The sequence below is a fragment of the Orcinus orca genome, chromosome 19 (genome assembly GCF_937001465.1).
Source record: "Orcinus orca chromosome 19, mOrcOrc1.1, whole genome shotgun sequence".
NCBI lineage: Eukaryota > Metazoa > Chordata > Mammalia > Artiodactyla > Delphinidae > Orcinus > Orcinus orca.
Window position 1 is genome coordinate 26,788,812 of NC_064577.1, and position 23,282 is coordinate 26,812,093.

General features: G+C 46.0%; 1 protein-coding gene across 14 annotated transcripts in view; it reads right to left on the bottom strand.

The window, feature by feature from the left end:
• The window catches only part of SLC39A11 (solute carrier family 39 member 11), a 419,622-nt gene that overhangs the window by 289,404 nt on the left and 106,936 nt on the right, over positions 1-23,282 (bottom strand). For 12 of the 14 annotated variants that reach the window (XM_049701912.1, XM_049701905.1, XM_049701906.1 and 9 more), the window contains one exon: positions 1,707-1,865. The exons of the other annotated variants lie outside the window; for them this stretch is intronic. In XM_049701912.1, the coding sequence (XP_049557869.1) occupies positions 1,707-1,862 (156 nt within the window). In that variant the 5' untranslated portion in view covers positions 1,863-1,865. The remainder of the gene's footprint in view (positions 1-1,706; positions 1,866-23,282) is intronic. 14 annotated transcript variants of the gene reach the window in all.

Here is a 23,282-nt window from a genome sequence, read left to right on the forward strand (position 1 = left end):
AATGACTATTTACACTGCCCAGAGAAAGCTGCTACCTTCAGGCAGCTGGTCAAATACACCTGGCCCCACTCCCTGGCCCCAGTATCAGGGAAGGGTGACCCTTCACGATTGCAAAGAGCCCTCTGCAAGACACTGCCTTAGAAGCCCAGGTGGGCCCAGGTGGGAAGGGCAGAATGAGACCAGCAGGGGCTGTGCACAGCAGCTGAGCCAGCCCCCTGTCTGCTGTTCAGGAGTTAAGGCCCCTGGCTGCCAGATTTTCCTGCCAGGGCAAGTAGAATACACCCCAGCAGCAAGTTTACAGATAACCAGGGCGGACTTGAGGACAGAGTATGGCAATCCATACTGAGGACCTCTCAAAGCTATTAGCAAGCAGATGTTCCTTGACAACAAGGAAGCGAAGGGCCCAGGGGGCAGAAACTGACACGGTCGTTCATGCTCTAGATAAACAAGAATGACACACCTCTGAGACAACATCACAGCTGTCCAACCAACCATCACATCCAGCTGTTTGGGCCAGAGGCTGGCCATTCTGGAACATGAGTAATCAGTTTCTCACGAGTGTCTGGGCCACGTTCCAATGGAGAGGAAGGCAGGTGGGCCGGGGAAAGGATGTGAGCCTACCTCCTGGGGTACATGCCCAGACGACTCCAGTGAGCCCGACCTGACCCTGCCCACAGCGACCCAGCAGAGAAACTCAGCTCCTCGACACGGTCCCCCCCGTGCCTCCCCCCACCCTGGGTGAACAGAGGATTCAAGCACCAGCTCAGGTCTCTCAGGGGCCTTCTGCCCACCTCGGGGACTTGCTGGGACACTGCATCTGCTAAGGTGACTTGTGCCCGCACTGGGTCCTACTGACGTCCACCCTTCAGCCGACCTGGTTTTAGCCGATGGCGCTGGGTCATGATCTCGTGGCGTGGCCTCAGCTCTCTCTGCTCAGTGACCACAGCCAGACTTCAGGCTGTCGTTCATTTTGTGCTTCTCTGTAAGCAAGTACATGCTCATCCCCCAAACCCAACCCACCAGCACTATTTAGGGCAAAAAAAATAAAAAAGCTAAATCGCCGGCACACCCCAATTCTGGCGCCTTTTTCGATTTTTTTAGTTTTCACTCGGCAGCCCCTAAAGGGAGTTATTCTCAAGTCGTAAGGAGGAAAAGTGGGGAGAAGGGACACATAACCGGCTCATGGCAGAAGTGAGCGCAGCCCAAGGCCCTACTGCCTGGTCTCCCCACCTCGCCCTCCTATGAATAAGCCCTTGTGGATACGATGCTTTGTCGACGGTCTTATGTTGCAGATGGGTGTGCTGTCATCTCCCTGGTGACATCATAAGCTCTCTAAGAGTCAGGACCACCGTCACGGGCACTCCCTTCCCCCAGTGTCTAGGTCCACTCATATAGACAGTGCTGTACCACACGACGTCAGCTGTACTCTATATTTATAATGAGATCTGATATTTAAAATCTGAATGTATCAAAATGTAACTAAGGAGATGATGAGTCAGACTAGCAAGAGCTTATTTTCTTTTAGGCATTAAGTCACAATTCCGTTCCTCCAGGTAAAAGACCTAAACGGTGTGAAATATCTATTTCGATATCGCTGGCTACTTAACATAGACACGAGTTGGCATGTCAAGTTTGAACAGGAGTAATTCTATGGCACAGAGCTAGGCACATCCTGACACAAGAGCCCAAAGCAGAGTGGTACTCACCCGGTGAGGCATGAGGAGGTCAGCCAGGTAGACAAACGCAGCTCCGAGGGTGAAGCCGACAGCCACAGGGAAAAAGGCCAAGGCACCAAAGCCACCAGAGGACGTAGCCATCTCCACCGCTGGGGCCAGGAGCGACCAATAGGAAGCGGCCAGCATGACCTGCAAAACCACGATAAACAGCAAACCATTAAATCCCCTGAAGGCCTTCCAAGTGGGGACTTCTCTCGCTCTCTATGGCCCAAACTGAACCCCACAGGGTCACCTGGGTTAGGCCTTTAATCCTTGGTGGTAGGTACTATCCCAAAGCACAAAGCCACCATGAGAATTCTAATGTTGTTAAGAACGCAACTTGGGGTAGGATGGAGTTGACCTTGGGAAGAGGGAGTCTAGTTTGCTGTTATCTAGCCTCTAATTCAGTGGTTCTCAACCATTGCCGGAGACATCTGGCAATGTCTGGAGACATTTTTGGTTGTCACAAGTAGGGCTGGAGGTGAGGGGGAGGTTACTAGTAGCATCTAATGAGCAGAGGCCAGAGAAGCTGGTAAATGTCTCACAACGCACATCACAGCCGCTGACAGCAAAGAATTATCTGGTCCCAAAGGTGAGCGGCACTGTTGAGAAATTCTGTGCTAACTGAATACTACCAGGACCAGACTGCTCACTACTTCGTGAGCTCCACTGCCTTGGACGTGAGACAGCTCTAATTACTACAAAGTTCTTCCTTAAGTAGAGCTGAAATCTGTCTCCCTTCGGTTTTTACCTCTTCGCACCACATCTGCTCTCCAGAGCACTAAAGGAGGGTGTCTGTCCCCTGTGATACGTGACAGCCCTTGAAATATCTGAAGACAACCAGTGAGACTACGTCAACTCTGTCTCATCAATTTTCTCATCTCTAAAAAGGAAAGGGAACTTATATTTACTGACCACCTACTATTTCCAGGGACCAAAGCTTCACATCTGATATCTTATTTTATCCATCCCAACAGCTTTGGGAGGAAGGAGTTGTTTTCTATTGCTATTTGTAGATAACGAAATTGAATCTCAAAGTAATAAGATCATTTGCTCAAGGTCACAGAGCCAGGAAGTGGCAGATCCAGGGAACCGAGCAAAGTGGGACCATCATCACCTCAATGAGGGGGAAAAACAAAAGGGCAAAGGGAGAATTGAAGCTGGACTCAGATCTCGGGGAGGTCAATTTGATCAAAGGTTCTCCGACATTTAGTGAATTAAACACTCATCCACAGTTGTTTACTCTTACAGACACCATGACATCTTGGCTAGAGCACACCCGCTACCCACTGTAACCGTATGACAGTCAGCACTAACGTATAAAATGCTGAATGGGTTTCTAAAATTAACTACGCCTTGCCTTTAAAATAAATCTGCATCATCCGTCTCCGAAATAACATTCAGAGTGATGCAACCAGGTACTGCGAATGCAACGCTAAAAACAAAGCTGTGCAAAAGGAAAACGACGTCTCTTCTTTGACGCATCGTCTACACACAGTCACCGGTTTGGCACTGGACTCTCCCAGCAAAAGTCCTAGCGCCACCCGCAGAAAACTGCACCTGCCTCAGGGACTCCCAGAAACAATGAAAACGGCTCATCAGTTCAGTTCCATGGGACCACCAAAGGAAGCCTGTGGGAGCCTTCTCTCTGCCAGGGGCTGACCCATCCCTTTACTGGACTTTGTCTCACTTGCTTTAGAATTCAACAACAGTCCCTAATTGCCATTCACGGTAAGCTCCCACCGAGGATGACCAGCACAGAGGCACAGGCATGTCCAGCAACCTCTACCCCTGCACGTTTCAGGGCCTCCCATTTAGACCATATCACCAGTAAGGCCACTCACCTCATCTTCCAGTCCCTCCCCACATCCCATCCTTGTCAATGTCACTTGGGGTACTTCCCCAGCCTTGGATCCCCATCGCCTTCTCAACACCAAGTCCAACCTCTTCTGTCAAAGCTCCTTTCCATCCCTATGCATCACTGGGTACCAATCTTTTTTCTGTCCCCTGCACGTGAGCAATATACAATATTCTCATGGACAAGAGGCAAGGTGAGGCAGAAGGGATGTGCCTCTCAAGGGAGGGTTTGCCAGAATCTGGGATGCTTGAAATGGAAAGGCATCCCAGACGATTCAGGTGGGTCCCCTCCTTGAGAATCAATGATCCTTTATCCTTCCAGTCAAATCCAGAACCCAACTGGATTTCTTTCATTTCTTTTCCTCACCAGGCTCCCTGTCTCCCACATAAACTGGAACATGACCAAGGATCAATCTTGAAATGAGATTGGGTTGCCTGGGCACTTCCCTGGCAGTCCAGTGGTTACGACTCCACGCTTTGACTGCCGAGGGCGCAGGTTCGATCCCTGGTCACGGAACTAAGATCCCGCAAGCCGCATGGCACGGCCAAAAAAGAAAAAGAGAAAGAGAGAGAAAAGAGATTGGGCTGCCTGTCTGAAATGACAATAGGGCCCCCAAAAAGTTTATTTAAAGGGCATATGTGGGGACTTCCCTGGTGGCACAGTGGTTGAGAATCGCCTGCCAATGCAGGGGACACGGGCCCTGGTCCGGGAAGATCCCACATGCAGCGGAACAACTAAGCTCGTGCGCCACAACTACTGAGCTTGTGCTCTAGAGCCCGTGCTCCACCACAAGCGAAGCCACCGCAATTAGAAATCCACGCACCGCAACGAAGAGCAGCCCCCACTCGCCGCAACCAGAGAAAGCCCTCACGCAGCAATGAAGACCCAACGCAGCCAAAAATAAATAAATAAAATCAATTTATTAAAATAAATAAATTAATTAAATAAAGGGCATATGTGGCAGACAAAATAATGACTTTTTCCCCAAAGAGGACCACATCGTAATCCCTAAAACCTGTGGATACGTCACCTTACATGGCAAGAGGGACTCTGCAGCTGTGGCTAAGGATTTTGAGATGAGATGATCCTGGATCTGGGTGGGGCCAGTGTCATCACAAGGAATCTTATGAGAAAGGGAGGTGGGTCAGCATCAGAGAGAAGATGTGATGATAAAAGCAGAGGTCGTAGTCAGAAAGGAGAAGCTAGAAGAGGCTTTGCCGCTGGCTTGAAGATGGAGGAAAGGTCATGAGCCAAAGAAGGGTGGTGAGCTCTAGAAGCCGAAGAAGGCAAAGAAACAGAGTCTTCCCAAGAGCCTCCAGCAGGGACACAGCCCTGCTGCCAGCCTGATTTTATCCCAGTTAAAACCAGTTTGGACTTCTAACCTCCAGTACTGTCAGATGATACATCTGAGTCGCTTTAAGCCACTACACCTGTGGTACTTTGTTACAGCAGCAACACAGCACATAAAGGCATACGTTACTTTTTTTTTTTTTTTTTTAGAGCAGTTTTAGGTTCACAGCAAAACTGAGCAGGAAATACAGGGAATACCCATATGCTCCCTGTACCACATATGCACAACCTCTCCACTACTGACATCCTACACCAGTGGTACATTTGTTACAATCAATGAACTTACACTGACACCTCGTTATCATCCAAAGCCCACAGTTTACATTAGAGATCACTCTTAGTGTTGTACATTCTATGAGTTTGTACAAATACATAATGACATGTATCTACTATTCTGGTATCACAACTAGTAGTTTCGCTGCCCTAAAAATCCTCTGTGTTCCAACCTTTTCATCTCTTTCTGCTCCCCTGCAACCCCTGGCAACCACTAATCTTTTTAGGGTCTCCATAGTTTTGCCTTTTCCAAAATGCCTTATAGTTGAAATTATACAGTATTGCAGCCTTTTCAGACTGGCTTCTTCCACTTAGTCATATACATTTAAGATCCTTCCAAGTCTTTTTGTGGCTTTACAGTTCTTTTTAGGTCTGAATAATAGTCTGGATGGACCACGGTTTATTTATCTATTCACCTACTATAGGACATCTTGGTTGCCTCCAAGTTTTGGCAATTATGAATAAAACTGCTATAAATGTTGTGTGCAGATTTTTGTGTGGACATAACTCTTCAGTTCATCTGGGTAAATACCAAGGAGTGTGACTGCTGGATTGTATGATAAACCTTTTTTTTTTTTTTAATAATCCCCCAACATAGGTGACTTCCCTGAAACTGTCAACACTCACGAAGCTCCTTTACATGTTGGGCATTTTTAAAATCTGGATGTAGTGACATATTAACTAGCTGATACAGAAGCAGGAAGTAGTATATCTGATTAACCTTCAATTACCCCTAAGAAGCAGGGCCTGGAGGGGACAGTCTAGCGAAGAGGAGGTGGTAATCACTGGGCCCAAGACTTCACGGAATGAACTCAAAACACAAGTCACTGCCAACCAGTCCCTTTATGACTCCAGACGGCAGATACCAAAAGTCCTCCTGCAGCTGCAGCCCTGCTTATAAAGGCAAACTGGGCTGGCAGTGTGACAGGGAAGAACAAATCTGACTCTAGATTGGATCTGTTTCCTTTTCTTTAACCTTTGTATTCTATTGCTTTTTTTTTTTTAATAGATCTTCATTGGAGTATAATTGCTTCACAATACTGTGTTAGCTTCTGTTGCACAACAAAGCGAATCAGCCATATGCACACACATGTCCCCATATCTCCTCCCTCTTGCATCTCCCTCCCACTGTCCCTATCCCACCCCTCTAGGTGGTCACAAAGCACCGAGCCGATCTCCCTGTGCTACGCAGCTGCTTCCCACCAGCCAACTACTTTACATTGGTAGTGTATGTATGTCGATGCTACTCTCATTTCGCCCCGGCTTCGCCCTCCCACCCCGTGTCCTCAAGTCCATTTTCTATGTCTATCGCTTTATTCCTGCTGAATGGATAAAGATGTGGCACATATATACAGTGGAATATTACTCAGCCATAAAAGCAAATGAAATTGAGTTATTCGTAGTGAGGTGGATGGACCTAGAGTCTTATTATACGGAGTGAAGTCAGAAAAGGAAAAACAAATACCATATGCTAACACATATATACGGGATCTAAAAAAAAGAAAAAGAAAAATATATTCTATTGCATTTGCTACAAGTTAAGAATGTTGCCCATAGCTTGAAATATACAGGATAGTCCATTCTCAGGACTCTAACACTTTTCCATTCATATAGAGATAAAAAGTTGCAGAACAGAGAATAACATCTGTCTTAAGGGAGGCTTGTAGGAACATCATGACCTGACCTACTGTGGGCAGCTGCAAGAACAAAGGATTCTGACACCAAGAAGTTGGCCACAACCAATCACGCCCCCTCCCCTTTTAGTATAAAAGGAGCCTCAATTCTAACTCGGGGAAGATGGTTCTTTGGGACATTAGTCCACCATTTTCTCAGTCTGACGGCTTTCTGAATAAAGACACTATTCCTTGCCCCAGCACCTCGTCTCTCGACATACTGGCCTGTCGTGCCGTGAGCAGCACGAGCTTGGACTCGGCAGCAGCAGCACCAGACCTAAAGATATGAGACGTAAACGTGAGAAACTGGCCATCGTCCCTCCCCCTTCCTGCCTCTGTCTACAAAAGGAATGCATAATCAGGTTCCCGCGCACGTGGCAGGGGCCTTGCTGCACCCCGAAGTCCTTTTTGCTTCTTTATTCCCCAAAAGAAAATGTAACGCCCAATCAATCAAATGAGCCATGGGAAAGCTTGTGTTGGGGCCCATCCTCCAGCTAAATGTCGCTAAGACCAAAGCAGCCCAATTTTTTGCTCAGTAATCAAAGATGCTGAAGGGAGTGAGCATTTCAATAACAGCTCCTGAAAAAAAGAGCTGAGAAAAAAAAAAAAATTGGGGCTTCCCTGGGGGCGCAGTGGTTGAGAGTCCGCCTGCCGATGCAGGGGACACGGGTTCGTGCCCCGGTCCGGGAAGATCCCACGTGCCGCGGAGTGGCTGGGCCCGTGAGCCATGGCCGCTGAGTCTGCGCGTCCAGAGCCTGTGCTCAGCAACGGGAGAGGCCGCAACAGTGAGAGGCCCGCGTACCACAAAAAAAAAAAAGAGCTAAGGAGGAAATAAACAAAACATGGACTGAATGTCTAACTTCGGTCACTGGCCGCTTTGGTTGGTCTACCACAGGGCTCAGAAATCTGAAGGTTGGACAGAGACGGTCTCAGGCCAGCTGATGTTTGAGAAGCCGTGTGTGCTCCTCGATTCTCCCCAGGCCCAAGGCTGAACCCCACCTCAGCTCTCTTCTTTTTCATGTGCTTCCCATGGCATCTCAGCCACTGTCACGCCTTCAATGTCCATCTCTACGGATGGGCAAGCGAATGAATGAACGGCTTGAGTTAATCAAAAGAATTGATCTTGGACCTGTTCCTAATTGCCACAAGATGGAAACAGCCCAGATGTCCATCAACAGATGAATGGAGAGACAGAATATTCCATTTGATGGAATAGTTTTCAGCCATGAAGACGTGAAGGACTGAGACATGCTACAACACGGATGAACCTTGGAAACATGCTAAGTGGAAAAAGCCAGACACAAAAGGTCACATAGGATTCTACTGCTATGAAATGTCCACAGACACGAAACAGATTAGTGATTGACAGGGGCTGGTGGGAGCAGTTCCTAATGGATACAAGGTCTCCTGTGGGGGGAAGGAAAATATTTGGAAGTGGGGCTTCCCTGGTGGCCCGTGGGTTAAACTCCGCGCTTCCTCCGCAGGGGCATGGGTCTGATCCCTGGTCGGGGAACTAAGATCCCACATGCCACGCGGTGTAGCCCATATATATATATATATATATATATATATATATATTTGGAACTGGGTAGAAGTGATGGTCGCACAACACTGTGAATGTACTAACTGTCGCTGGATCTCATACTGTAAAATGGTTAATGCTATGTGAATTTTAACTTAATTTTTTAAAAGTTGAGCTTGGCCTACCCAGCCGTTAGAACCCTATCTTGGGGGCTTCCCTGGTGGCGCAGTGGTTGAGGGTCCGCCTGCCGATGCAGGGGACGCGGGTTCGTGCCCCGGTCCGGGAAGATCCCACATGCTGCCGAGCGGCTGGGCCCGTAAGCCATGGCTGCTGAGCCTGCGCGTCCGGAGCCTGTGCTCCGCAACAGGAGAGGCCACAACAGTGAGAGGCCCGCATAACGCAAAAAAACAAAAAGAACCCTATCTTGTACCACTGCCCCCATCCCCGGCTGTGTGCCGAACCCTCCAGCCCCCCCTGCCTTGGCCCAGGCACTCCCACCTGTGAAAATGCCAAAAGATCAAGACCCATCTCTCATGCCCTTTCTTCCAAGCATCCTACACCCTTCGCCTGAGTCCACGTATATCATGGATGGGAACGTGCAGGATTTAGAATCAGGTCCGAGTTTGGATCTTGGCTCTGCCACTTACTAGTTGGGGAGCCCTAGACAAATAACCTAAGCTCTCTGCAGCTCAGTTTCGAGAAAACTAAACACGGGGGCAACAAACCATTTAACAAGGTTGTTTTAAGAATTATATGGGGCAACGCGTATACCGCAGCAATCCAATTCCTGGCAGGAAGTACGTGTTGAAGCTGTGCTGTGCTGGACTCTTCCCTCCCCCCCGAGCATGCCTTCACCCAGCAGGCTCACACCCTCCTCCCCGCCTCACCCTCTCCCCCTCTTCTAGGATCAGGGCTGTGCTACGAGCAGCTCTGCATGCTGGTCCCACCCATCTGAGTGGTCCTGGACGGAGCAGCTGTTCACTCTTTGTGGCCCAGATGAGTGCTCTGTTATCCTTGCTAAGGAAAGGGAGCGATGGGGGCGGAGAAATTGGAAGAAGGCGTAATCAGGAAGTGATTCAACACTCACTTTTTAGTCTATTACCTAATTTTGAAGTGATTTCACCTTCCAAATCAAGCACTGTATAGGCTCATACTCAAATGCCTCCACTCCTCTGACAAACACGGGATGAGTGATTGTTTAAAATAACGGAGTTTTTCTCAGGCGTGGAAAGAAGTTGATGGAACTTCCAGAGCTTCACGGACACTCCACTGAATAGTCTACTGACATAATCACACTCTTACAGAGTTGAAAGGGATTTTAGGAGGCTCTACCTAGACCAAAGGCTTCATTTAACAGATGGAAAAACTGAGACCCAAGGGGATTCAGTGGCTTCCCCAGAGCCGCAAAGCAAGCTCATGACATCCAAAGCTGACTACACCACCCCGGATCAACTTAGTGCCATCCTTCGGCCCTACACTGACCCAGAGACTTCTAAGAAATCCTAAGAGCTGCAGAGTAAAGACAAGGTTTAAGCTGCTGTCTTCCTTATCATCAGGCAAAGCATCCCGGAACCACAGGCCGGGATGAATCAGCCTTAGCAATAACCAAATGTCATCAATCCCATGGACATTCTCCACTACTGTGATAGGAGCTAGTCCAAGAAAACCCAGCACTAAGGAAATATTTGGCGACCAGTAAACAGCGGTAACGATCTTGTTAAACATGGCCCTCTGCGAGATACATCAGACCTTACAAACCTAAACCCATTAATAGCCCCTAACTGCCTTAGGGGTAGGGAAACAAGTAATTATGTAGGTAAAACTATGATTCCCTCCTAGCCGCTCGGCTAAAGCTGGGGTTTCAAAACAAAGCCAAAGTTAATTATAATGTGAGCCTAGGGCTCTGAACTGAAGGAAAACCTTCCCCTCTTGCAGACAGCACCTTAAAATAAGAACACTCTAACGCAACATGTATCCTGGATTGGATCCTGGGAATAGAAGAAGAGCATTAGTGGGAAGACTGGTGAAATCCAAGTAAAGTCTTGGGATCAGGTAGTAGTAATGTACCAATGTTAATTTCTTAGCTTTGACAAAATGTACTGTAGTCACGTAAAATGCTCACATTAGGGGAAACTGGATAAAGGGTATACGAAAACTCCCCGTACTATTTATGCAACTTTCCTGAAAATCTAAAATACTTGCAAAATCAAAGAGTTTATTAAAAATCAATAGTAATAGATACTGAGGGACTTCCCTGGTGGCGCAGTGGTTAAGAAGCCGCCTGCCAATGCAGGGGACACAGGTTTGAGCCCTGGTCCGGGAAGATCCCACATGCCGTGGAGCAACTAAGCCCGTGCGCCACAACTACTGAGCCTGTGCTCTAGAGCCCGCGAGCCATAACTACTGAGCCCATGTGCCACAACTACTGAAGCCCACGCACCTAGAGCCCATGCTCCGCAACAAGAGAAGCCACTTCAATGAGAAGTCCGTGCACCACAAGGAAGAGTAGCCCCCGCTCATCGCAACTAGAGAAAGCCCGCGCACAGCAACGAAGGCCCAATGCAGCCAGAAATAAATAAATAAATAAATTTATTAAAATAAAAAGTTACTGAGGCCTTAGAGAAGATTGAGGGGGATCATTCCAGCTGAGAAGCGTGAACCGTGCACGCAAAGACTTGAAGCCAAGAGAGCCCAGAGTTTGCTTTCTGGGGTCAGCGAAGCGCTTGACCTGGGGCCACGCTATTCCCGGTAGTCAGAGGGGACAGCGTGCCTTACATGCTTCACTTCCTTGAGACCTACAGCCTCCTCTCTGTGGTTTAGAGAAGGTGAGTCACTCTCCCAAGGGCACCCAGCTGGAAGTGACAGAGCTGGGATTTGAAACCCAGGCCATGCCCTTAATCCTGAAGCTGTGTACATGTTTCAAATCCTTTAAAAACATCCCAGCAAGATCCTTTTTGACCCACCTCCTAGAGTAATGGAAATAAAAACAAAAATAAACAAATGGGACCTAATGAAACTTAAAAGCTTTTGCCTAGCAAAGGAAACTATAAACAAGACGAAAAGACAACCCTCAGAATGCGAGAAAATATTTGCAAACGATCAATGACAAAGGATTAATCTCCAAAATATATAAACAGCTCATGCAGCTCAATATTAAAGAAACAAACACAATCAAAAAACAGGCGGAAGACCTAAATAGACATTTCTCCAAAGAAGACATACAGATGGTCAAGAAGCACATGAAAAGCTGCTCAACATCACTCATTATTAGAGAAATGCAAATCAAAACTATAATGAGTATCACCTCACACTGGTCAGAACGGCCATCATCAGAAAATCTACAAACAACAAATGCTGGAGAGGGTGTGGAGAAAAGGGAACCCTCTTGCACTGTTGGTGGGAAGGTAAATTGATACAGCCATTATGGAGAACAGTATGGAGGTTCCTTAAAAAACTAAAAATAGAATTACCATATGACCCAGCAATCCCACTCCTGGGCATATACCCAGGGAAAACCATAATTCAAAAAGACACATGCACCCCAATGATCAGTGCAGCACTATTTACAATAGCCAGGTCATGGAAGCAACCTAAATGCCCATCAACAGATGAATGGATAAAGAAGATTTGGCACATATATACAATGGAATATTACTCAGCCATAAAAAGGAATGAAATTGGGTCATTTGTAGAGACATAGATGGACCTACAGACTGTCATACAGAGTAAAGTAAGTCAGAAAAACGAATATCATATATTAACGCATATATGTGGAACCTAGAAAAATGGTACAGATGAACCGGTTTGCGAGGCAGAAATAGAGACACAGATGTAGAGAATAAACGTATGGACACCAAGGGGCAGGGGGGTGGGGGGTGGGATAACTTGGGAGATTGGGATTGACATATATACACTGATGTGTATAAAATAGATAACTAATAAGAACCTGCTGTATAAAATAAATAAATAAAATAAAATTCAAAAAAATTAAAAAATAAAAGCAATATCCAGCAACAAAAAGAAATATCTTTAGGGCGTGTCACAGAGTTTTGCTTTTTTGAAAAAAAATATTTTAAGTGCGAATTAATGTAAGTATTTTGATTTTAAGTAGGTAAAAAAAAAATTTAGACAAAATGACCCCCAAATCATAGTAGTATTGGGAGATGATGTTCCAGGGATTTCTCCATGACCATGCAGACCAGGCCTTCTAAGCTAAGAACATGTTTGATAAGCAAACATGCTTTGTGAGCTAGAGATAATATATCCTAGAAAGATTTGGAGATGAAAACTTCTCTCCTAACACATTTGCTTGTACTCCAGCATAATAACCTACAAACTCCTTACCCGCTCCCTTGGAAGAGAATTCCTTAATGAATAAGATCTCCCTCTGGAGGAAGGGACAGGCAGCTGTACTAGCAGGTCCCATGTAAAACTGATCTGCCAGTTTTGCGTTTGGTCTCCTGCAGTGCAACCCCTGCATGCACAGGTAAACTACTGACTCTCATCCTATGGCCCTTTAGCAACTGGGGGGAACTGCTTCATCTGCCGATTTTGCTGAGAGTAATAAATGGTCCATTCCTCTGAAAAAAAAAATAAAAACAATAATGCTCAGAATATCACCTACTCGGTACATCTAATCAGAGAGTAGTTCCCCTCTAAGTATAATGTTCAATGTTGACTATGTTTAACTAGCAATATTTGCTGTGCTAATGTGTCAATCCTAGTGCATTTCTGAATGTCACAAAACGTAACTTGTAGAACTTCTAGTTAAACACAGCTGATGGAACACAAGCTGCTCGCTCCCAAATAGGGTGAAAGTAAAGGGATGAGGAAGAATTCAACCACAAAGACAAAAGGGCCGAGAAGAGACGGCAGTCATGGGGTTTTGGAAGCTAAAAGAGGGAGCAGGTAATGACTGACTGACCCCCCCCCCCCGCCCGCAAGAAGGCTGACACCTAAGCCCAGTGGAAGCAAGGGGGTTCACCCCACAGAACCCCAGAACAGCGCAGGGATGGAAGGCCCTGGAGCCACTGGAAATGGGCCAATAAAGAGGACTGGTGGAAAGCCTGCATCAGAAGCCATGGCACCCCAAGATTCTTCCTGTATCCCATGGGGCCAAGCAACCACGGCACCAGGCACTCATGGACCCCCGCCAGCCAAGGGGTGGGTACCACACTGAGAACAGGAGGAGAAAGGGAAAGTCTACATGCTGAATGGGAGGGCCCAGCGTACTCCGATCTCAGCCCAGCCTCTTCCCCAGCCCGTCCACCCTGACCCCCTGGGAGCTGCTCCCCCCAGAGCTCATGTTCCCTATATTCCTTGCGCAGGTGTCCCCACGTCAGGCTCTGCTTCTGGGGAAGCTATAGACTTACCTCCCTGATGCCCCTTCTCTGGAAGATACTCAAGGATGTGTTTGCTCCATGGTATGAGGGAGTAAAACAAGAAAGTCGATGACAGGGGAGAGGAATGAAGGGCATCCCCAGGTTGGTGGTAAAAAAAGGATGTCAAAGCGACAGTTCAACAGGCTCGGAGAACTAGACCCCAGACGGAAAAAGGGGCTGGAGAGCTCCGGGAAAGAGCAGATTCAAACCCTATAGGTTTGAATGTGTACAGGGGAGATTTTTCACTTCTCAGTGGGAGACTGGTGGCCGATTGATGACAGGCCCAAAAAACTAGGCAAAGGGAAAAAAGGAGACCATCACTAACTCTGGAAAACACCAAAATTGCACAAGAAAGGCAATAAGTGAATACCATTTGCAGTCTTAACAATGTAAGCTATTGTTTATTACTAACCAATGTACTTCTCTGTGTGGTCAAATATATACGACAGAAAATTTGCCATTTTAAAGCCTAGACAATTCAGTGGCGTTAATTACATTCACAAAGGTGTGCAACCGTCAGCACTTGTTCCAAACCCTTTCCAGCCCAAACAAAAACTCCGTAACCCGTAACCCCGTGAAGCAGTAAGTGCCCGTCTGCCCTCCCTCCAGCCACTGGTAACCTCTAACCTACTCTCGGTCTCTATGAATTTGCCTGTTCTAGACACTTCATATCTGGGGAATCCTACAGGATTTGTCCCTTTGTGTCTGGCTTAATTCACTTAGCATAAGGCTTTCGGGATGCATCCACACTGTCAGAATTTCATTCCGTTTTAAGGCTGAACAATGTTCCATTTTTAAGCTGTGACTATCGGACGACTGAACTAACCTAAAAAATATAATGTACCTGCAGTGTAGGATGCAGGTGGGGATAAGAGAACCAGATCCTCATCTTCCACGCCAAGAAATCACGGGAGATGTTTAAAGCTGAAAAAGTCAAGAAACGTCAGAGTAGGGCCTCCCTGGTGGCGCAGTGGTTGGGAGTCCGCCTGCCGATGCAGGGGACGCGGGTTCGTGCCCCGGTCCGGGAAGATCCCACATGCCGCGGAGCGGCTGGGCCCGTGAGCCATGGCCGCTGAGCCTGCGCGTCCGGAGCCTGTGCTCCGCAACGGGAGAGGCCACAACAGTGAGAGGCCCGCGTACCGCAAAAAAAAAAAAAAGAAAGAAACGTCAGAGTAGCATGCAGCTGAGCAATGTAGAGGCAAAAAAGTGAAGAAACAGCTAAAATGGCTGTTCACACTATCCCTAAGTAGGAATCGGGGTGGGGAAGGTCGGCAGACCTCTTTATTACAAGGCCCGTAAAGCAATCTGACTTGTTAAACGATACGTGCGTATATCTTGGGGAGAAACTTTCTTTAATAAATTGATAATACGATTTTAAAATACGTAAATATATAAGTAAATGTTATAAATAAATGTATATGATTTCTTTTAATGTTTCAACCATAGAAGACCCTGAATTCACAGTGAAAACCCAATGCGGGAAAAAGATCCTATGGACAAAAACTGAATTTTCCGACGTGTTTCTGCATGAGAATGAGACACCCGTCTGGACTGCGTGTTTTTGTTGAAGGCTCCTAAATCGCAGCCTTGACACCAAAAGGCCAAATGGGACTTCTGGAGGAGGAGACAAATCAGCAATCAACTATACACGAATAAAATTTAAAACTTGTTTTAATGTTAAAAAAAAAAAAAAGCAGCAGACATTTGCAAGCTCTTTCTCAAGTTGCCTGAGAGTAAAAGCCCCATTCCCCTTCCATAGTTCCCCAAACCTAGCAAAACTCCTATGATTCTTTGTCTCAAAATATCATGCAAAATGCCACCGGGATCCCTATTTTATAATGCTATTAATTTCCCTCTGGTATCAGGGGTACCTGCATAGAATAGTCAAAAACGATCAGCTAAACACCTAGCCCACAGCAGGCAAACCTTTCCATTCCTGCTTAAGTGCTCATGTGGGATCATTTCAGCTCTGGAAATATACATGCATTTGTGAAGAGTTTCTTAAGGGCTACATCAGAGTAGTCTGGCGTGATGGGTGCACTTAAGCATTTCTTTTATGACAGTAATGACAGCTTAAAGACTGGAAGAAAATCCAAGCTACAAAACAAAATTTCCCTCTTAATAAAAAAGGGGCAGGAAATTATTGCACAAAGATTATGGACAACACACTGAATACCAGTATCAGCTGTTCAATGAGTACACGCTGCTAAAGAAGGTACACATGGAAGCCTACAGAAGACAGGAAGAGTTCAGAAATAACAGCACCCAACTCTGAGCCCGCCACAGACTAGGTCCTTCTTAAATGTTTGCCGAAGCACATGAGCATGGACTCTACCCCAAGAAGGCCACTGCATAAATAAGGAACGGGCACAAACTTGCAATTCATATAAATCAAGGCAACAATCACTCCGAAAGTACGGAAGCCAGTAATGCCTCTAAGTTCTGTCTCCATATCAGATGTTAAATTAATTTTTAAAAGTCAATCGACAAGTACCTAATCAGTGACTATTCCACGACCAACATTATGCTAGACCCTAGGGGGCTGGTAGGGAGGAAGAAAGGATACAAAGGCTGATCTGAGTCCTGCCTTTGAGGAACTGGCTATGTCCCACAATGAGAGAGGCAACAGACGACGTCTGAAAGGCATCAAGAGTGACAAATGAAGAGAGCCTGCTGTCATTCCAAGAAAGGAGATGACAACGTTGTTAAAAAAATAAAACACCAAAGAAAATGTGGTGAAGGGCTCTTGAAAGCTGGACATGGTTTGGAAAGGAAAATAAAGGTGTGACCCTCTAGTTGGGAAGATCTGTGCGAGCAGTCCAGGAGGCAAGCTTGCCAAAGCTTACACTGTGGGCACTGCAGGGTGATCCGCCTGGCAGGGGTACCATGAGATAGTTGGGTATAATAAGAAGCCTGGAAGAATGGCTTGGCCTCAAGGCAGTGAGTGGGCTGTTTCCTGCTCTGGTTCCACAGTAGAATCGCCTGGAGTTTTCCAACTACTGGTAACCTCTAATCTACCCTCTGTCTCTATAAGTTGGCCAGGGCCCCTCTACAACTACTGGAACAGACTCTCCTGGATGGGAAAGCAACAGCCCAGGTGCCGGGCTGCTGACATGATCTAGACAGGAGACAGTGAAGGCCGGACCAGAATGGAAGCAGAGGGATGGGGAGGAAAGGGGAAACCAGCATGCGACCCTCCAGAATGGGGCCACCCACATCCATTCAGTATCAAGTCACCCATCAGAAGCCAATGCTGGGTGGCCACATAAGTTCCGCATTGACTCAGCTCTCCGATGCAGCATGGTAATTCTTAGTCATGACTCAAGCCTGAATCCAATTCATAGGGGGGCTCTATCTGTAACTAATCTCTTATCAAAAAGCCCTCCTAACATACCAGCTTCATATAATTTTACAAAATGAAGCCTAAAAGCTCAAAATTGTAATCATTCACATTCAGCCTCAATGACAGCTATTAATTGAGGCAGACTCGCTTGAGTGACCTAAGTCTTGCTAGCTACAACCTACCCGGTGACAATGATGCGCAGGGGCCTGGCCTACCAGTTTGCATGTGCTCTCCAAACTAGGAAAGAGCACTTGAGCTTAAAAAAACAAAAAAACAAAAAAAAACAAAAGTCTACCCTATGACCCAGTAATTCCTCTCCTAGAGACCTGCTCCAAGAGAAATGAAAACATACGTCCACACAAAGACTTACCCAGGACTGTTCACAGTAGCTTTACTCAGAGCCTAAACCTGGAAAGAACCCAAATGGCCATCCACAGCAGAACGGACTAACCCACTAGAGTCCATTTATAAAATGAAATATTATAAGCAATATTTTTAGCAATAAAAAGAGAAGAACTACGGATATCATAACGACACAGAGGAGACTCAAACTCATTACACGGAGTGAAAGAAGCCTGTATATAAACACACACACACACACACACACAGCCCTACCCTGTGTGATTCCTTTTAAAGCACAAGTATATGCAAAACCCATTTATGGTGATAGAAATTACAAAGTGGTTGCCTGAGGAGAGGCGGAACTGACTTAGGTAACAGAAGTTCTTTCTGAGGTGACAAAAATGTTTTGGATCCCATTCTGGGTGGTGGGTAAACAGATGTATACGATTGTCAAAACCCTTTGGGCTGACACTTGAAGGTCTGGGCATATTATTACATGTAAATCGTATTCATTTTTTTTTAACTCTTAGGAAGGCTGCCCCAGATTCCAATGAGCCATACTTGCACCACAGATAGTATACTGTGCATCCAGGTTCCAGGGTCCACCCTAAAGTGGTTCCTCTGGGGATAGGCTTGGGTCATCCCACACCATCACCAAGCACCTGCAAGGCCCAGGCCCGGAGCTGAGAGTCAGGCCATTCTTAAACCCTAAGTGCCAGCAGTGTTAGAAAAATCTGTCAATCATACCGCAGAGGATCTCCCAGCATCCGTTCTCAGAGACCACAGGTCTCCACTGGTGAGGTCCTACACTGTAGTTAAGTGCCTTAAAGGTAGGACGACCACCCAAGACATATCTGGCCTTGGAATTTACCAACCAACAATCTAATTCTAACTTCCTCTGCCAAAAGCAGAGGAAAAAAGCGCTGAAAAAGAGTTAGCCATCAATACATATATACAATGGAATATTACTCAGCCATAAAAAAGAATGAAATAATGCCATCTGCAGCAACATGGGTGGAACTAGAGATTATCATACTAAGTGAAGTAAGTCAGAGACAGAAAGACAAATATCGTATGCTATCACTCATATGTGGAATCTGATTTTAAAAAATGATACAAATGAACTTATTTACAAAACAGAAACAGACTTACAGATATTGAAAACAAACCTATGGTTACCAAAGGGAAACATGGGGGGGAGGGATAAATCAGGCACCTGGGATGAACATACACACGCTGCTATATGTAAGATAGATAACGAACAAGGACCTACTGTATAGCACAGGGAACTCAACTCAATATTCTGTGTTAACCTATATGAGAAAAGAATCTGAAAAGTAATGAATATATGTGTATGTATAACTGAATCACTTTGCTGTACACCCGGAACTAACACAACATTGTAAATCGACTATAATCCAATAAAATTTTAAAAAATAATAATAATAAATAAAAAAAAGAGCTAGCCATCGAGCTCAGTCTTGCTCCAAATCTAAGTTCCCAAGAGGAACTCAACTCAACAAACATTTACTAAGTAACTACAGTAAGATGCCCACCTAGACTGGAGCGCCTACCAGCAATGACCTTAGTTACATTTAAAATGAGACCATGATGCTCCAAAGTCAAATAATATTTAGACCTTTTGCTTGTGTTCGCCATTTCTCTTGCACAGACCCGCCGCTGTGCATAACAGAGAGGTGTAAGCATGCATTAGTCCTTTCAAGGCACATTCGGCCAAGCTAGATGTGGGAGGACTCCCAGAATCTCTCAGCCTGCCAAAATCATTAACTCCGTGTAGACTAAAAAAAAAAAAACGGGGGGGGGGGGTGGTGTCCTTATCAAATCTCTTCACCAGCTGGTCACCAAGAGAGTGAGAACGTGATGCTGCCCAAAGCAACCTCTCCGTGGCACCCAGCCACCCACCCATCAGCACCCTCTTGACTTTGGCCTGTTGATGGACAACTGCACCAGCTGGTCAAGCCTCCTCACCCCAACACCACCACTCACTCACGCTGATCCAATCTGCTCCAGATCTGGCTGGGATGCAAGAGCCGCGAACACGTGAAGGAGAAGAGAAGAGTGAGCCATCTGGCTCCGTGGAGAGAAAACTCCAAGGTCTAAGCTGCTTCGCTGATCCCCCTCCAGAGAGGGGACAAACCACCAAACCACCGGCTCTGGGGCTTCCCTCCTGGCTCGAAAGAAATCGTCAGGGAGGCTTAGGGACGGGATCTTCAAGGTCAAGAAGGAAAGATGCCGCCCCTCATTCCAAACGAAATCACACTTTGTTTTCGCCACACGTGAAAACCTGGGTTGTCAAATGGGATGCAGGAGGCTGCCATCAGTACTGTGGTTGTGATCCTGGGAGATGGAGGGCAACAGGTCCGGAGTAATGGGGCAGAATCTCAAGAAGGGACTGGGTGGAGGATGAAAAAAAAAAAAATCCCACCTAGGGCTGCCTGATTTAGCAAATAAAAATACAGGATGTCCAGTTACATCTGAATTTCAGATAAACAATGAATTTTCTTTTTTTTTAAGTTTTTGGCCGCACAGCATGAGGGATTCTAGTTCCCCGACCAGGGATGGAACCCGCGCCCCTTGCATTGGAAGCGCGAAGTCTTAACCAGTGGACCACCAGGGAAGTCCCATAATGAACATTTTTTTTATTTGAGTGAAAGAAGCCTGTATATAAACACACCCACACACACACAGCCCTACCCTGTGTGATTCCTTTAAAGCACAAGTATATGCAAAACCCATTTATGGTGATAGAAATTACAGGCTTATACTAAATACTATTTATCTGAAATTCCAATTTAGCTGACCATCCTATATTTTATCTGGTAACCCTGGCTAGCCCCACCAGCAATTCTGGGACAGATCTCCCATCTTTTTTTTTTTTTTGTCTCTCTCTCTCTATGAAAAGCAATACTGCGTAGTGGATAGAAGGCAGAACTCTGGAGCCGGACTACCTGATTCAAATTCAAGGTCTACCACGTCAAGCTCCCAGCTGGGAGACCGTCGGTAAATCTCTCCAGGGCTCCTATTTCTTCATATGGAAAATGGAAATAATAGTGACACTTAGAAATAAAATGGGATTAATAACAATAACAACAACATTTACATAAAGACTGAGTGTATGCCAGGAACTTTCTTAAATCCTCCTAACATTAAGAGTCAGGTACTATTATTATCTCTACTTCAGAGATGGGGAAACTGAGGCACAGAGAGGTTACGTCATTCACAGTCGTTACTAACAACAGTAAGCAGCAGAGCCAAGATGCAATCCCAGCCAGTGTGGCTCTGGAGTCCCTGATCATAACACTGTCCCCAAGGTGGTGCTTATCTCCTAGAGCTGTTTTAAGGATTAAATGCAATAAAGCATCTAAAACACTTAGCACAAAAAGTGCACGGGCTTCCCTGGTGGCGCAGTGGTTGAGAGTCCGCCTGCCGATGCAGGGGACGCGGGTTCGTGCCCCCGTCCGGGAAGATCCCACATGCCGCGGAGCGGCTGGGCCCGTGAGCCATGACCGCTGAGCCTGCGCGTCCGGAGCCTGTGCTCCGCAACGGGAGAGGCCACAACAGTGAGAGGCCCGCGTACCGCAAATAAAAAAATAAAAAAGTGGCCTATGATAAGAGCCAATGACTGAAGAAAATAACCAAACAGGAAAAACGGAGGCTCTCAGAGGGAACCCAGGGGATTCAGGCAGACAACATCTGTTAAGAGAAAAACCTATCATTACTATCATTGAGCTATGGATGCAGGGACTATATCCATGAAAAAGCACAGGACACAGGAGAAAAACAAAAAACCAAAAACAGGAGAACAAGAAATCGTTTTCAGAAATGGAAGACAACAACAACAAAAAAAAACATCATTACTATCATAGAGCTACGGATGCATGGACTATATACATGAAAAAGCACAGGACACTGGAGAAAAAAAAAAAAAACCAAAAACAGGAGAACAAGAAATCGTTTTCAGAAATGGAAACTCTGAAGACAACAACAAAAAAAAACATTTGCTCTTTTTATGGCGTTAAAGTCGATGAAACTCCCCACCATGCAGAATAAAACAGCCAAGGTTTTATAAGAAACCGGGAGAGAGGAGAGGAAAATGAGCAGCTCGGTCCAGGAAGTCCAATAGCCAACCAATAAGACTAATAAACAGAGACTAGAGGACCAGCGGGGGGAAGCTATTAAAGGAACATCAAATAGCATTTACCAGAACTAAAAGACACTGGCTTCCAAATCGAGAAACTGCAGAATAAATTTACTCACAAAAATGGGGGAGAAAATTTCTCAAGAAACAGACAAAAGTGATTACTTCTAGAAAAGAGGACGGGGCCGTGGGCAGGGGCGGGGAGTGGAGGGACTGCTGTTTGTTTCTTTCTAAGCCTTTTATTAACATTTACTCATTCTACATGGGTGCATCTGTTACTCTGATAAAAATAAACAATGGTTCCAAAAATTGAGCCCCACTTCTGTGTCCAAAAAGTCATTAGTGAAAAATACCACAGTTATGTGTGCAGTGTAATGTGCTTCAATTATCCCTCAATAAAGATGAAAACAAATATTATGGTCAATTTGTGTAATGGAGTACCATGCAACCCCCAAAATAACAAGAAAAAGTTCAAGATTTATTGTGAAAGAACACTTTTTAAGCATTCTGCATGGCATGATCCCATTTTTAAAATTATGTGTGAACAAAGAAAGTACAGAAGAGTATGTTGCTGAGAGGAGGGATCTGGAGGCGTCTCCTGGGGATGAATAAGAGGGACGTTTAGTAACACCGAGGACCACAGAGTGGAGGAAAACTCTTCCAAAACCATAAGACCCAAGTTCACTGATTTATATCAATCCCAAACTCCTCATGTGTCCTCCACCATTTCCCTTGACATGACATAAGAATGATCAACAGGCAATGGACATTTGCAATGTGCCAATCACTGTGCTAAGTGCTCAAACACATGTATTCATTTCATCTGCATAGCAACCCTATGACGGAGACAAATACTATGATCTCCACTTAACAGACGGGGAAACGGAGGCTTACTAAGCCTAAGTAACTAGCCCAAGCTCACACAACTCGTAAGTTGAGAAATCTGGACCGAACCCAAGCCAGGTGACTCCAGGGCTCATTGTAACACCAGAGTACATGTCTGCTAAGGAAAAGGCTTTACCCCTCGGTGCCCAGGGCCTCCCGCCTGAGCTCAACCCACACGGCTGACGGTTTGCGACATTTCCTGGCATGACTACATCCTGAGAATTTCATCATAATTAAATCGTGGGGAAATTTTCAAAGTGCTTCAGAGATGTAATGAGTTTACATTCAATTAGTTTCTTCCTTCATTGGAAGAAACAGAAAGACCGATTTCCTTACAGACTCAGCAGGGAGGGTTTCTCACTGCCTATCTGGAGGTTTCATTCTGAGATTCCAGGAACCTAAATCAGTGCACACAGAGGATCTGGAGAAATTGGGCTGGGCCTGTAGGCAGCCAACCCCAAAGAAAATCTCAAACGCACGTGCCGCACTCATTTAACACTGATCTCAAAAGTACCGTCTACAAGGGACCAAGTCTCAACAGTGAAAATGACAGCCTCTGCCTTCTAGGCACTTCTACTTTGGGAAGGAAGAAGAATGAACAAGCAATTAGCATCTAGAGACAGGTGCAATACAGAGTAAGTACAAAGGGCTACAGATGCTTGTCAAGGGGTATTAAGTCCCATCTTGGAGGGGGCTGAGAGATTATAGTGGAGAAAATGAGATGTCAATTTCCCTGAGGAAACTTTCAATGGCAAGGATCTGGAAGGGACCAGGCTCCCAG